This window comes from Chinchilla lanigera, unplaced genomic scaffold (genome assembly GCF_000276665.1).
Source record: "Chinchilla lanigera isolate Chin_1 unplaced genomic scaffold, ChiLan1.0 scaffold00091, whole genome shotgun sequence".
NCBI classification, from domain to species: Eukaryota; Metazoa; Chordata; class Mammalia; order Rodentia; family Chinchillidae; genus Chinchilla; species Chinchilla lanigera.
The window spans coordinates 5,648,349-5,661,966 of NW_004955492.1; the positions used below are offsets into that span (position 1 = coordinate 5,648,349).

The window sequence follows — 13,618 nt, forward strand, 5'->3', positions numbered from 1 at the left end:
CCTTCCTTCCTTCCTTCCTTCCTTCCTTCCTTCCTTCCCTCCTTCCTTCTTCTCCCTCCTTCCTTTCTTCCTCCTTGCCTCCTTCTTTTCTCTTTCTTTTCTCCCTCTGTTTCTCTCTTTCTTTCTCTTTCTTTCTTTCTCTCTCTCTTTTTTTCTTTCTTCTTCTTTTGTCTTTCTTTCTTGACAGGTCTTGCTAAGTCACTCAGTTACCCCAGCTGGGCTTGAATTTGAGATCTTTCTGCTCTGCCTCCCAGAGTGCTGGGTTGCAGGTGTGCACCACCATGCCCATCTTTTCTGATTTTGAAAATGAATTTTGTAATAGAGGAATCCCCATAACTTAGTGCCTTCAATTCATACATATTACCTGTGAGACAAAAGTAATGTCATCTTTGATTGAATCCTGTGGGGTCTCTTCATTACACTGTGCCTTCATTCCTCTATCCACAAAGACCAAATACAATGCCCTCCTAAAGGAAAGCCACCATGTGGTGAATTCTACAAAAGATTTCAGGCTGCTAAAAGCAAAATTCTTATCAGCCTGAACATGGAGCAAAGAAGAAAATGGGAAGCCAGTTTAACTCTCCCCCTCTTACCACTAACCAATGTTCTCCAGAGAGCAGCAGACAGAAAAGATTCCTTGGGAGCAGCCCTCAGAGGAAGTGGCCTGCTCCTGAGATACATCCCCCCACCAACCTTGGGAAGCAGGAAGAAGGACAGAGAACCAGGCACAAGGTGATCTGGTCAAGAGACACATGTAACACCCCCGACACTCCACCCTAGAAGATAAGATGCTCCATTCAGAAGCCCAAGAACATGAAGAGCCATCTGCACAACAGACGAGAGAATCTTATAGACAGCCTGTTCTTTAGACTAAGATGCTTGGCTACCTGTCCACTCTCAAGTAAGGCAAGGGGTCCCCAAGCTAGAAATTTTTATCTTATAGGGTACAAAAGTTAAATTATTTGTAGTGATAGACTAGCAGTATAAACCTGCAAAACTAGATTTCCTTTACCAACAGAATGAAAATGTATTTTTGCCAGCTACCACTTAGACAGAGGACTAATATCTACAACATATAAAGAACTCTGAAAAATTAGACTCCCTAAAATAAAGGAGCCAATCAAGAAACAGGCAATTAAAAGGAATAGGTGCTTCTTGAAAGAAGTACAAATGGCCAATTGGTGCATGAAAAAATGTTCAGCATCTTTGGCCCTTAGAGAAATGCAAATCAAGGCAACACTGAAATTCTGTCTTACTTCAGAAAGAATGTCTATCATGAAGAAGTCAAAAATAACAAATGCTGGCAAAGTTGTGGGAGAAAAGGGACACTTCTACATTGTTGGTAGGAATGCAAACTGGTACAACCATTAGGGAAATCAGTAAGGTGATTCATTAAAATCCTAAAAGTAGAAATTCCATTTGACCCAGCCATACCTCTTCTGGGTACCTTTCTAAAAGAGTTCATGACATCATATTATAGTGTTATATGCATACCCATGTTTATAGCAGCATAACTCAATAGTTAAATTTTGGAAGTCACTTATATGTCTACCAATAGATGAATGGATGCACCTTGAGATCATCATGGTAGGTGACATAAATCAAACACAGAAGACTAAATATCACATGATTTCTCTCACATAAGAAACCTAAACTATAAAGAGCAGAATAAAATATAGATGACAGGAAACAAGGAGATAGACTTTGTGGAGATGGAAAAGGGATCTGGCGAGAGGGGGAGACAGAAGGGAGAGGTAGAAGAGGGGAAGTAAAACAAACCAAGATATAATATGTGTATGTACCAACTCATACTGAATGTATTTATTATGTATTAGAAACATAAATGAATAAAAAATAAAATAATAACTTGGAGCCTGAGGTACAGCACCACGCAGTGAAAAGCATGTTCCAGAGATGAGGGCAGCATTCGGTAGATGTTACCGTAGGTACTAGACCTGCCTGGAAGATGGCGCTGAGTGTGACAAGAGCCAGCAATTGTGCTGGCCTTATGGGGTGAGGGAGGGCTTGCTCCTTCCCTGGAGCTGGCTTGTCAGCGTTCACACAATCTTCCCTCGTGTTAGCTCAGCTCTGATGTAATAACCTGAACTAAATAGTTGCAGCGTTTCTCTTTCAAGCCTGATTGTGCTAAGCCACTGGCTGGAATGATGGCATTTTGTATTTTGAAAATACTCACATTTACAGAAAGGTTGACACCTATTTAGATTCACTAAATATCAAACATTTTGCCACTTTTACTATGTCACTTGATCTGTCTGTCTACACATTTTAGTTGAACTACTTGAATGTACATTACAGGCACAATGACACTTCATCCCTAAATACTTGGGCATCGCTTAAGAATAAGGACATTCTCTACATAGCCACACTAACACTATGAGGCCCAAGGAAAATAACAATACTCCACAAAGTGATTCAATGAGTAATAGACACCAATTGCCTCCAAAATGTTCTTTACAGCCATGAGCAACACAGATACCTCATTGGAGAAATTGTGGCAGTCCCAGAGCACCACTGAGGTCATGGGAAGGAGGTCTAAGCTCTTAGAAGATAACCATTATATTATTTCTTGCTCTTATCAGATACAAGGTGACCAAGAGACTGCAGTGCCTAAGCCACCTCCCCCTACCACACACACAGAGGAGCTATTAGTCTGAAAGACATGGAGAAATTCAAGACACAACCCTGATATTGGTCCAAAGAGTCTTAGATCACCTGCCAACCATCAGAAGCCAGTGTCCCTCAGGGGCACAGCCTTCCCTGGGGTTCAGGTTTCCATGTGCTCATCACAAAAAAGGGGGTCAAGGAGAGAGGCAAGCGAGTCAGTAAGAGAGGAGCAGTGAGGTAGTGGCCTCTGAATACCCAGCCTCAGCCTGTGTTTTAACTCAGCCCCAGCCTTGAGTCTTAGACGGATGTGCGTAGGGGGACCTGACTCCAGGATGAACTACAGCAAGAGACTGCCAGACGAAACCCCAGCTCTTTCCATCATCAACAGTATGTCAAATAACCATCATGTTAACCGAGACATGTTTTTATTAATACATAAAAGTAGAGACGCCCCTCAGAGACATCACTCCACACCTACACGGACTGGTTTGTGTTATTACTCTGAAACTGAACAGCTGAATAGCTTCTAAAGAGCACTTCTATTGATTTGGGGGTTTTCACTTAAAAGAACTGGAGAAACTGCATGAACAGAATGTTGTCTCACAGGAGAGAACAGGCAAGGTGCAAGGCGAGCTGAGAATGCTTCCTAGCTCCTTAGAATTTCAGTCCACTTTCCAGTTGGAGGAAGAAGACAGCCTTGGGATAGCTTTCCCAAGAGCTGGAGTGAAACAATGCATGCAACATAAAATGTTAGAAAAGGAGGATGCTGCTTTAGTAGCTTAATCTCATTAACCCAGACAAGAATCTTTGCAATGGCATGATTTCATGAAGGCAACAAGTGTCCACTGTTCTGGGATATATGAAATTAGCAAATTAGAACTTGTGGAGAGCACAAGTTTCTAAGAGAAGAGAAAAAGTGAAAAATCTACCTAGCTCTCATGGTTCCTACGACAAAATATTATGCAATATTATTTATAAACACAGAGTTTAGTTTGCCCAAATTACTCCCAAGGTACTTAGTTAGAGAAAGACCAAAAATAGACATAGAGAGAGCCACAAGGCAAAAAGAAAAAAAAATGTGGATCAAGGCCAATCCAATTTATAGATTGATTTACGTATGTCTGACCATCCCACTATGTCGTTTTCTAAGAAACAACTGTACCATATAGCTGATGTTTACTTTAGGCATGAATACATTTACTGCCCTTTTAGTAAGAGTGGATTTTTGATGACTGAGGGAATGGATGATGGGTGGATGTACAGATGGATATATTTATGAGTAAACGAATATGCCCTCATAGTAGATTCCATTGTTTCATCTGTTTCTAAACCATTCAAAAATGGGCTCTGAATGAAAAGCACCTGGAATTTCATGCAGAGATGATTCTGAAGCCTTTGCCTGGTCCACAGGTTTCTCAGCAGGGAGCATCCGGTGGGCCCATGGACTGGTTGACGGGAAGTGCTTATACCGTCCAGCCACCACATGGAAACTCCTCAGTGGATTTCAAGAAAATCATCAGATGCAGTGTTGGTTACAGATAGAAGAAACACATTTACACTTCTTAGCGCTTTAAAACTAAACTTTAATAGCGTATTTTTTATTTCTATGTGACCTGGAAAATGCACTTTACAGCCTCAAATCAGATAGATCTATGTAAGACTTTTATGCTCAATATCTAATAAAATGAAATGCAAAGTAAAAGAGTTTGGATAAGCCCTTGAGATGTGTTGTTTCAGTTATGGTGTATGCACAATCCTCAAATGATTTCATTTTCTTTTTTCGAGACAGGGTGTCACTATGTAGGTCAGGTTGGCCTTGAGCTTACTACATAGCTCAAGCTGGCCTCCAACTCATGGCAATCCTTCTGCCTCAGCATCCCAAGTGCTGGGATTACAGGCGTGCGTCACCACACCTGGCTATCCTCAAACTATTTCTTAGAGGGTGGAGGGGACTTTCATTCCTTCCCTTGTATTTCACACTAGTGCACTGAATCGTGCTCCAAGCCCACGTGATTCGTACCTACACTCATAGCTGTACTCCTTTTCCTAAAGAAAATGAATCTCATACATTCACTAAAAATAGGATGGGTCCACTTTCAAAGAGAGAATAAAAAGGCAAATTCACCATTCTTTTAAAAGCACTTTCCTTCCAACCCTTTTGAATAAACTTTGAGGACATACCCAATTTTTTAAACACTATATTGTTGAAAGTAGATGGTGCAGAAAAATAAAAAGAATCTCCCAATAGATTTGACCTAGCCGAGTACTGTAGATGATACATAGCAAACTGACAAGGAAAAAATTTGAATGTCACAGAAAAGCATTTGTCAAAACCAGAAAATTGTTCTGAGAAGTTACACTGAATGTCTTCATGTCACAGGAGTCCAAAACAGCCTATAGCCTTCTATGCTGCAAATCACCTGAGTGATGCAATTTATTTCCTACCATCTTAAACGTCATAAATTAAAGCTCCCTGGAGTTGCATGTGAAAAAAATTGGTGCTTATGTCCTAAGCAATAGCTCAAATGCTTGCTACCATCATTCACCCAAAGAATTTATTGGATTCCTAATTGCACATGTCCTTTTCTAAGCTCTGCAATAAGATAATGAAACAAAGCTCGTCACTTGCTCTATTGATCTGTGCACACTCACCACTGCAGTGAACCCAAAGGTGTCAGGTCAAATAACGAAACAAAACAGGCAGAAACCTCTAGCTCATCCCCTGCTGTGGACATGTGCACATTTAAACCAGATGGTGTGACTGGGTGTCTACTTCTCTGTGAAGCACTCGAGTGACTGGGGCTCTGTGACCTTCTTCATCGTCTCAGCATTCAGAGAGTGACCTTTTGCTTCCAGTCACCAGTTCTTTGAGATGCAGACCATTGTTTTGCCGTTCCTGAACCCAAGTGGGGAAGGTTCAGTCTTCTCCACAGAGGAGCCCGGCAATGTTCCAAACAGAACCTGATAGGTTCACATGAGAAGAATGGGCTGTAGCATTGCAGCAGTGGAGGCTCAGGGCCTTGGAGGAGCAGCAGCATGACCTTGATCTAGGAGGGAAATGGGACATGGTCCTTTGACTCCATGGCTCCTGCTAGTTGTCTCACACATCTACCGGAGTCTTCTCTCTACATAAACCAATTTTGCTGCCTCTCCGCTCACACGAAACAGGGGAGCCCCTCAGAGTCTCTCTTTCACTCAGTTTACCCTGGAGCACAGCCTCTTTGAGATCAGGTCTTGCTATGTTGTCCAAGCTGGACTTGAACTCCTCGAACTCCTGGGCTCAAGTCATCCTCCTACCCCAGCCTATTAAGTAGCTATGACTTCAGGAGCATGCTACTATGTGCCACTGTGCCTATCTGTACAGCTTCTGGCTTTAATCTCAGACCAAAGGAGAGACACTGGTTAAGGCAGTCAAGTCAGAAGTCCAATGTAAACGCCCAAGGAGATGGTGCTATCTGCCGTTGGGGCCTGACCTAAGCCATGTGGCCAGGGGTAACTGACAGGTCCCTGTAAGCTGCACAGACTTTCCAAATGGTATCTGATCTGTTTGTTCTCATACATACAGGGCCGAGGCTCGTTTCCAATTGTCCACTCTTTATTATATAGATGATAAATTAGAGACTCATGGTGAATAATCTGTCCTATATCTATGTAGGGACATAGCTGGGGTGTGCATATAACTCCATGGTGGTCCATGTCCTTTGCTCCTCCTGACAACTCTGGGGGCCTGAGGGTGCCCCCTCCAATGCAGGCTGCAGTTCAAGTGTCCTCAACAACACCTGAAAAATGCACAACACAATGCAATGGCTCACACATGTGTGGGTTTATTTTTTAATGCAGTAACTTAAATTTTTTCAGCTGCTTAAGGAAGGCCAACGTGCCCATCTCCACCCCTAGAATGTCTTACAGTAGCCACTATGCAAGGACTCCTCAGACACACTTCTGAGAAAGAGTAAGACACCTCTTTGTCCCTACGACTTTAAAGCCTGGGAGACAAAGCTTACCTGCAGGTGACACCACACCCTTCACAAACAGATGGCCTAGTCTTAGTGACTTGGGGAGCACTAGGTTTTCTTAAGCAGTAATTGTTCTGAATCTTAACTGTCAAAACTCAGGAAGCTACTCACTAAATTGTTAGCATGTATTCACACTGAGGAACCAGCTTTACTCTCTGACACATTAGAAATCTTGAGTTCTATTGCTCACCCTCCCCCAATCACCTTCCAATTCTTTCCTTTTAAAATCTTTTCAGACTCCTATTTAATATGACAAACTCCATCCTAAAATAAACTTTTACAGCCGAGTCATCAACTCTCACCCTGGATCATTTATGAGTGCTGACCTGACCTTTGCAGTTTGGGAGGGTCACACAGAGGCTGAGCACCATGACTTCAACCACCCTGTGTGCCTTTGCTCTGGCTGCATGGGGCCACCCATGCAAGCAGCCTTGGTACAGGCCATTCTGAAGTGGCAGGAAGATTGTCCTTTCTCCTCAAATCCCATCATCCACAGCATGAAAATCCTTGTACCAGGTTGTTAGTTACTCAGCACCCTGCATTTTTCAGCAAGAAGTAGAAAATCTTTATCCAGATGAAGAGGTTTTGCTCAGTGTCCTACATACTCCTAGCCAGGGTTAGAATCACTGGCCATGACCCCTATTACCAGTGGTAGGTGGGAGCAGACTAGAAATGGGTGGTCTTTTGGGGCTAGTTTATCCTTCACTGTACAGATGTAAAACTAAACCCAACTGCACTCTAAAAATAAGTAATTTTTATCAAACACACCAGCACTGTATTAGTCTCTTTCTGTTACTGGGACAAAATACCTCACACTTGCAACTTAAAGGAGACATTTACTTTGACTCATGGTTTCAGGGAATTCAGTCCATGGTTTATTGGATCCAAGACAGAAACAGCATGGTGAAATGGCATGGTAGAGGACAGCTGTTCACATCCTGGTTGCCAGAAAGCAGAGGAAAAGGGAAGGAAGATGGAGGGGAAAGGACAGGACAGGAGAATGTATCCTTTTAGGGCACCTCTCCAGTGACCCACCTATTCTGATCAGGCCCCACCTCCTAACATCACATTTAGTCATAAGCTCATCAATAGATTAATCCATTGATGAGTATAGTGCGCCCATGGTTCAATCATCTATTGAAAACCCCACCTCTGAATACTTGAGACTTCTGGGGAACATTTTAGATCTAGACCATAACAAGCACAATGTAGTGTTAACAATTCTACTCCAAAGACAAGTGAACCTCATGATAAGGAATAAGCATGCCTACTCCTACAAAAGCTGCTCTCCAAAAGTGCTTTTGAGTAGAAAAGTGTTTGGAGTGCACTATTTGGAAACACTCTTCAGGGAATCCTTTTGGAAAGTGAAACATCCCTACTTGCTGTGACACTCATGCCTAAGGTATCTGTTATCAAGGCATCTGTTACCTACACTCATGCCTAAGGTATCTGTTATCAAGGCAGGTTTTGTCAACAGTGATCCTTGAAGAAGGCACACCTGGGGAGGGAGTCTTTTCCTGTCTCCTGACTCTGTGTTCTAGCAGAGGGTGAATGCCCCCAAAATGTTTGCTAAATGAATAAAGGAAAATAGGAAAGCATTCAGGTGTTTCTTCACCCTGTGCAAGAGCCTCCTTCTGGGTCTGCAAGCTGTGCTACTTCAGACATCTCTGTACATGCCCACCCCCAGCATGCCAGACACCTGGGCTGGTTGTCCTTATATACTAGGAGCCTTTCTGATCTCCTTGTCCTCTCTCTTTCCACAGCCATCTCCTCCCAACCTGCTCTACATCAGAGTAGCCAGTAAGAAAGAAGGAACAGAAGACATTTCAGTGGTTATTCTCTACTCTGGGCAAAGGTGAGAACAGAAAAGAAGCTCTTGGGAGAAACTATGCAGACCGCTCTCAGTTCTAAAGCACTCCCCACAGGGTACTAATTTAAGGTGAATCCATGGGGAGCCACATTGGCTACAGAAGCAATAGGTTCTTTGGAGCCTTCAGAAGGCTGTGAATTTATAGTCTGGCCCATGATCCAAGAACTGGTCCAGGGAGAAAAGGGAAGGGAGGAGCAGACCAGGAATTCAGGAAGCAGGCCTGCTCATTCAGCACTACCAGTCACCAGAGTGGAGGTCACTTGAAGTATGAATTTGAGGTTCAGGTTAAACTAGTGGGTCTCAACCAAAGCTGAACTCAGCCCCTAAGGGACATGTGGCAATATATGGAGATGCCTTGGTTATCAGATGGAAAAGGATGGGGTGATATTGGCACCTAATAGGTAGATGCCAGGGATGTTACCGAACACCCTACAATATGCAAGGCAGTCCACACAAGGAAGAATTACCCAGTAGAAAGGGTCAATAGTGGTGAGCTTTAGAAACCCTGGACCAAACCACAGGTTATCATCAAGAATCTGTTCTAGTTTATGGCTCAGAAAACACTTACAATGGAAGAACTATGAAAGAGTAAAGCAATTCCAAACCAACAGGAAGTCAGTATAAAAAAATGAAGTTACACAAGTCGCTCCAGAGGTGCACTCAGAGGTTGTCTCTCCCAGAGGTCAATAGTTCAGGCCACAATTCGTTCAACTAACAAATATTTATTGAGCAACTACTGAGCACGAAGTGCCTTTGGGGATCTGGATATACTTGCAGCCAGTATTTAAGGAATCCCCGAGAATACTGCCAAATAGTTAAATTCAGAAACATGGAATGCGGAGCTTGGACATCTTGCGCCACTGAGAAGAGGAACTCACCCCTTCCTACCTATTTGTTTATAGTTTAACTTCCCCACAAACTATTCCTCTCAAACCTCAGGAACTTTAGATTTTTTTTTTAATTCTTACAAAAAGACTCTTGCCTAGAGTGAAATATGTGGCTTTCATTGCTGGGGTTGAGAGTACTGAGTGGAGGTCCTCTGCCCTCCTTACAATTGCCTCCTTTACCCTTATCTACCCAGAGAAAGTCCAGACACAAAAAGGAAACCCATGAGTAATTGGTCATTCAAATGATTTTTGCTGCTGCACTACACACGGGCAGCTGGCATCCCTATCACATAGCCTGCAAACTCAGGGTAAATCTCCCGGCAGCTGCTACAGCTGAGACGCAGGTAAGTCAGTGTGAAGGATAACTGAAAGGGACGATGACAATGTCAAGGATGAGGCTTGGAGCCTCTGTAACTTCCACTGGAAGACATTTCATTTGTAATCATCATCTCTTCCAGTCTGTGCAATTATTAAACAACAATCCAAGTATCTCACTGATACCTACAGATGGATGAGCCTCTGTGTTATTATTTTTTAGTTGGGTAAAGATGGCAAAGTGCTGCCCTGAAACCTTTCCTGCTATATGAATAAAACATTAGCATCTCTAAATTTAAACTTAAAACCCAATTAATTCATCAAAATGTCAGTTGTCACCTAAAGCATTTTAGTAGCAAGGAAATATCTTGGAATAAAGAATCTTCACAGGAATAGGAAGTGGAGTGAGCTGATTTTAGTCATCTTTTGAGAACCACTGTAGCTTCATCTGCTAGTATTTATTCCTTCAAGTGAAGCCTTAGAGAGGGTACTCGAGCACACTGTGGATGGCACAAGGGACTCACTTTCTGTGGCCTTTCCCTGCTCTTAATTATAAAGTGTGTTTGTACACAGTCTTCACCCCTGCAAGCTGCTCACCAGCCCCTGAAGTCACAAACTGCAGTCATCATTTCCATGGAGTGCATAGAGCCAGGCACAAATGGAATTATAAAGGGAAACCTTATTATGACTTCAGGGGTCAAATAGATGACTTCGTGAAGACTATAATTTATATCACTGTCTTCAGTTATGAAGCAACCAGAGAATGAAAATAAGAATCAGAAAATTTCTATTTTCTAAAAGAAATTTTAAAACCGAAATAAAAATTGAGCACCCTATCCACACCCATAAAAAATGGTTTCCAATGGTTTTAATTTTTGCTATCCTAGAGCCAGTGTTTTGCAGCCAGAAAGAGAATTTGGTCCCTTGACTTTCCTCTGCAATCTAAAGTAGGTAAATCATCCACAGTTTTAGCAGCAAATCAAGAGAGTGAAGGAGACATAGATCATCTTAAAGGTTTACACTGAGTTAAATGCAATCATCATAGTCCTTTAAAGACAAGGAAAGGTAAGGAAATTAAATATTTAAATCCCATGTTTGCTCCCACAAATAACATAAAACCATCAAACTCACTGCTAGCAGACTGCTGACCTTTGGCTAGGACTTGAAGGTTTTAGGAATAATCTAAAGATAGACATACTTTTAATGACGAACGGGATTAAATCACAAAAGCCTGACATTTTTATGTGAAAACCAACAATGTTGCAATTTCAAGCAATAAAGGTAAAAAAGAAATCTCAAAATCACCAAACTGTTAGTCAGGTCTTTTATTCACAAATAAATGAGTCATGTTCATTGCTTATACTACTTGAAGGCTGAAAAGCAATCTCTTGGGCTCTGTCCAACTATAGGAATGGGATCACCTAACTATAGTTATATACAGTTTCTTGTAGCCCGCCTCTCTCTTCCAACCTAATCAAACGACCACCAAAGTGGCCGCACAGGTAATATCTATTAACTGATCACAGCAGTACCAAGCCAACAGCTGAACCCCACTGCCAGAGGAAAGTCTGGTAACTCCAAGCGCTCACCTTGCCACCACCAGTGCCAGTATCTAGAAAGATCCACATAGAACCTCCTCACCGATGCAAAGTGAAGTTACCACGGCTCAGGAGACATCCGGAAGAGTTAAAATCTGTCCAAGTTTGCATCCTCCAAATAGCCAGCTGAGCTGACCCAGAGCCCAGTACACTCCCAGATCCCTAAAAAGGCTGAGCAGCCCGGGGCACTTTGATTCCCTGCATCGGTTTGGTTCTCGAGGTTAGTCACACCAGGGGTGCCCTCCATATTGCAACACCTCCAGAGGCAGGGGATGAGGACACAGAGGACTGCGTGGGCGTGGGAGGGTCATAAGAGAACGGGGATGGGGGCCGCATGGTCTGGGAGAACTATCTCTGGACCTCTTGTTCAAAGTTGCCAATCTGCCGGCAGGGCGCAAGTGGGTGCTGGACCTCGCTGCTTGAGCTTCTTAACCTAGCTACTGTGACTGGGGCAGGGACAGGACCAGAGGGCAGGGAAATGACGTCGGTGGAGCAGGGGGGCTTACTTTTGTAGCTCGCTGCCCAGGGCTGGTAGCCATAATAGCCAGTGATGCGCAGAATCCGCTCTTCGATGGACGTGAGCCCCACGGGCCCGCTGGTGAGGTCTTCCACCGAGCGCGACCATTTCAGGTCCTCCTTGATGGCCTCGTCCACCACCAAGTACTTCAGCTGCCTGAGCTGGGGGCTGATGTCTGACAGTCTCCGGGGGCTGACGTCCGGTGACCTCCTCATGCCACTGGGGCCGCAGGCGCCGGGGCAGGCGGGGAGAGGGTCAAGGGCAGAGAGGGGCATTTCGGTGAGGCACAGGGCTCTGGGCGAGCAGGGCGCAGCCGGGGCCGGGGCTTCCCTCCCGGGCGCTGCAGGGCCGGGCTGCCCCCTCGCCGCCCCCTGCACTCCCGCGGAGCCCGGGCGTTGCGTCCCCGTGTCCCCTCTCCCGCGCCTCCGCTGGGCTAGTCGGGCGATGCAGGTTGGGGCGGGCGGCGAGCGAGACGGTGCCTTAAACTTCACGAGCGGCTCACACTGCCCCTCCTGGACCCCGGGCCGCCCGGTCCCGGTTGCAGAGGGCCCTCGCCTTCCCCTCGCGTCCCCGCGCCGGGGCGCTACTCACATGGCGATGCTCTTGCCCCTGGGCGCGCCGCCGGGAAACTCTCGGATCCCCATAGGCAGCGGCTGAATGGGGCTGGGAGCGCCCAGACTTGAGGCGGAGGGGCGGCGGGCCCGAGCTCCCCGCGGCCGCCGGCCCGGGCGAGGGGGCGCTGCTCTCCCAGAGTCCGCCCGAGCGCACCTCGGCGAGTCCCCAGCGGGTCCCCAGCGCCTACGCGTGGCGAGTGCAGCCTAGTCCGGTGACCCCAGGCCGGCCGTCGGCACCCACAACCGGACCTGACCACGGAGCAGCGTCGCGCCCGGAGCCTGTCGCCGCCGCCGCCCTTGCCCAGAGCGGTCGCGGGGGCCGGGAGTCGAGAGAGCGCGCCCAGCCCCGCGCTCCGAAGCCACCTGGCCAGGCGCGCGGGAGGTGCCCGGCCCGGCGCTCACCGACCAGGAGGGGGCGCTGCACCCCGCTCCCCGCTCAGGTGCGCACCAGGGGCTCCCCAGCCTTCCAGGCGCCGGCGCTCCGCCCTGCAACCTTGGGGCATGTGACGAGCCCGTCCTCCCTCGGCAGGACCTGACATACCCACCCCGGGGGATCCAAAGCTTCAACTTCTTACTCTCCGTACCCTTCACCCCGCCCCATTCTTGCATGGAGCACAATCACATGGAAAAAGAAAACCTGGTTCCGCGCACAGATTGCCAAATAATGAAACAGCACTTCCTAGGCGAAGCTGAGACCCTGGAGCGATTGATGTACTCTCCTGGGGATCGGGCAGTCAGGCCTGCAGCTCAGAGAGCGCACTCTCCAGTGAGGCAGTTCTCATCAGTTTGCTCTTCTTACATCTCCACTTTACATATTTAACGGTCTTTTGTTTGTTCTTTCCACTGCCTGCCAGCTATTTAACTAATAACTTTTCACCATATTTTCATTGGGGTCAATTTAGAAAATATGTAAAGAAAATATCAATTGGGGCTGGGGATTTAGCTCAGCGGCACAGCGCTTGCCTGGCAAGCGCGACGTCGTGAGTTCGATTCCCAGTACTGGAAAAAAAACAAAAACAAACAAAAAAAAATCAAAGAAAATACCAATAATCCACCCAAAGATGACTACTTTTGAATTATAAATGTATTCTAAGTCAGTCTTTTTTTCCAATTCAGAATACTTATTTTCACAAAACCAGGATCAAATTATACATGTTAGCTTATGTACCGTCTTTT

The 13,618-nt window shown here is 45.5% G+C and overlaps 1 protein-coding gene across 1 annotated transcript in view; it reads right to left on the bottom strand.

The window, feature by feature from the left end:
* Slc35f3 (solute carrier family 35, member F3) overlaps positions 1-12,838 on the bottom strand; it is a 311,742-nt gene extending 298,904 nt beyond the window's left edge. The window contains exons 1-2 of the mRNA XM_005404959.2: positions 12,420-12,838; positions 11,818-12,047 (exon numbers count right to left, since the gene is read on the bottom strand). Coding sequence (XP_005405016.1) covers positions 11,818-12,047; positions 12,420-12,472 — 283 coding nt within the window. The 5' untranslated portion in view covers positions 12,473-12,838. The remainder of the gene's footprint in view (positions 1-11,817; positions 12,048-12,419) is intronic.
* Between the last annotated feature and the right edge of the window lie 780 nt (positions 12,839-13,618).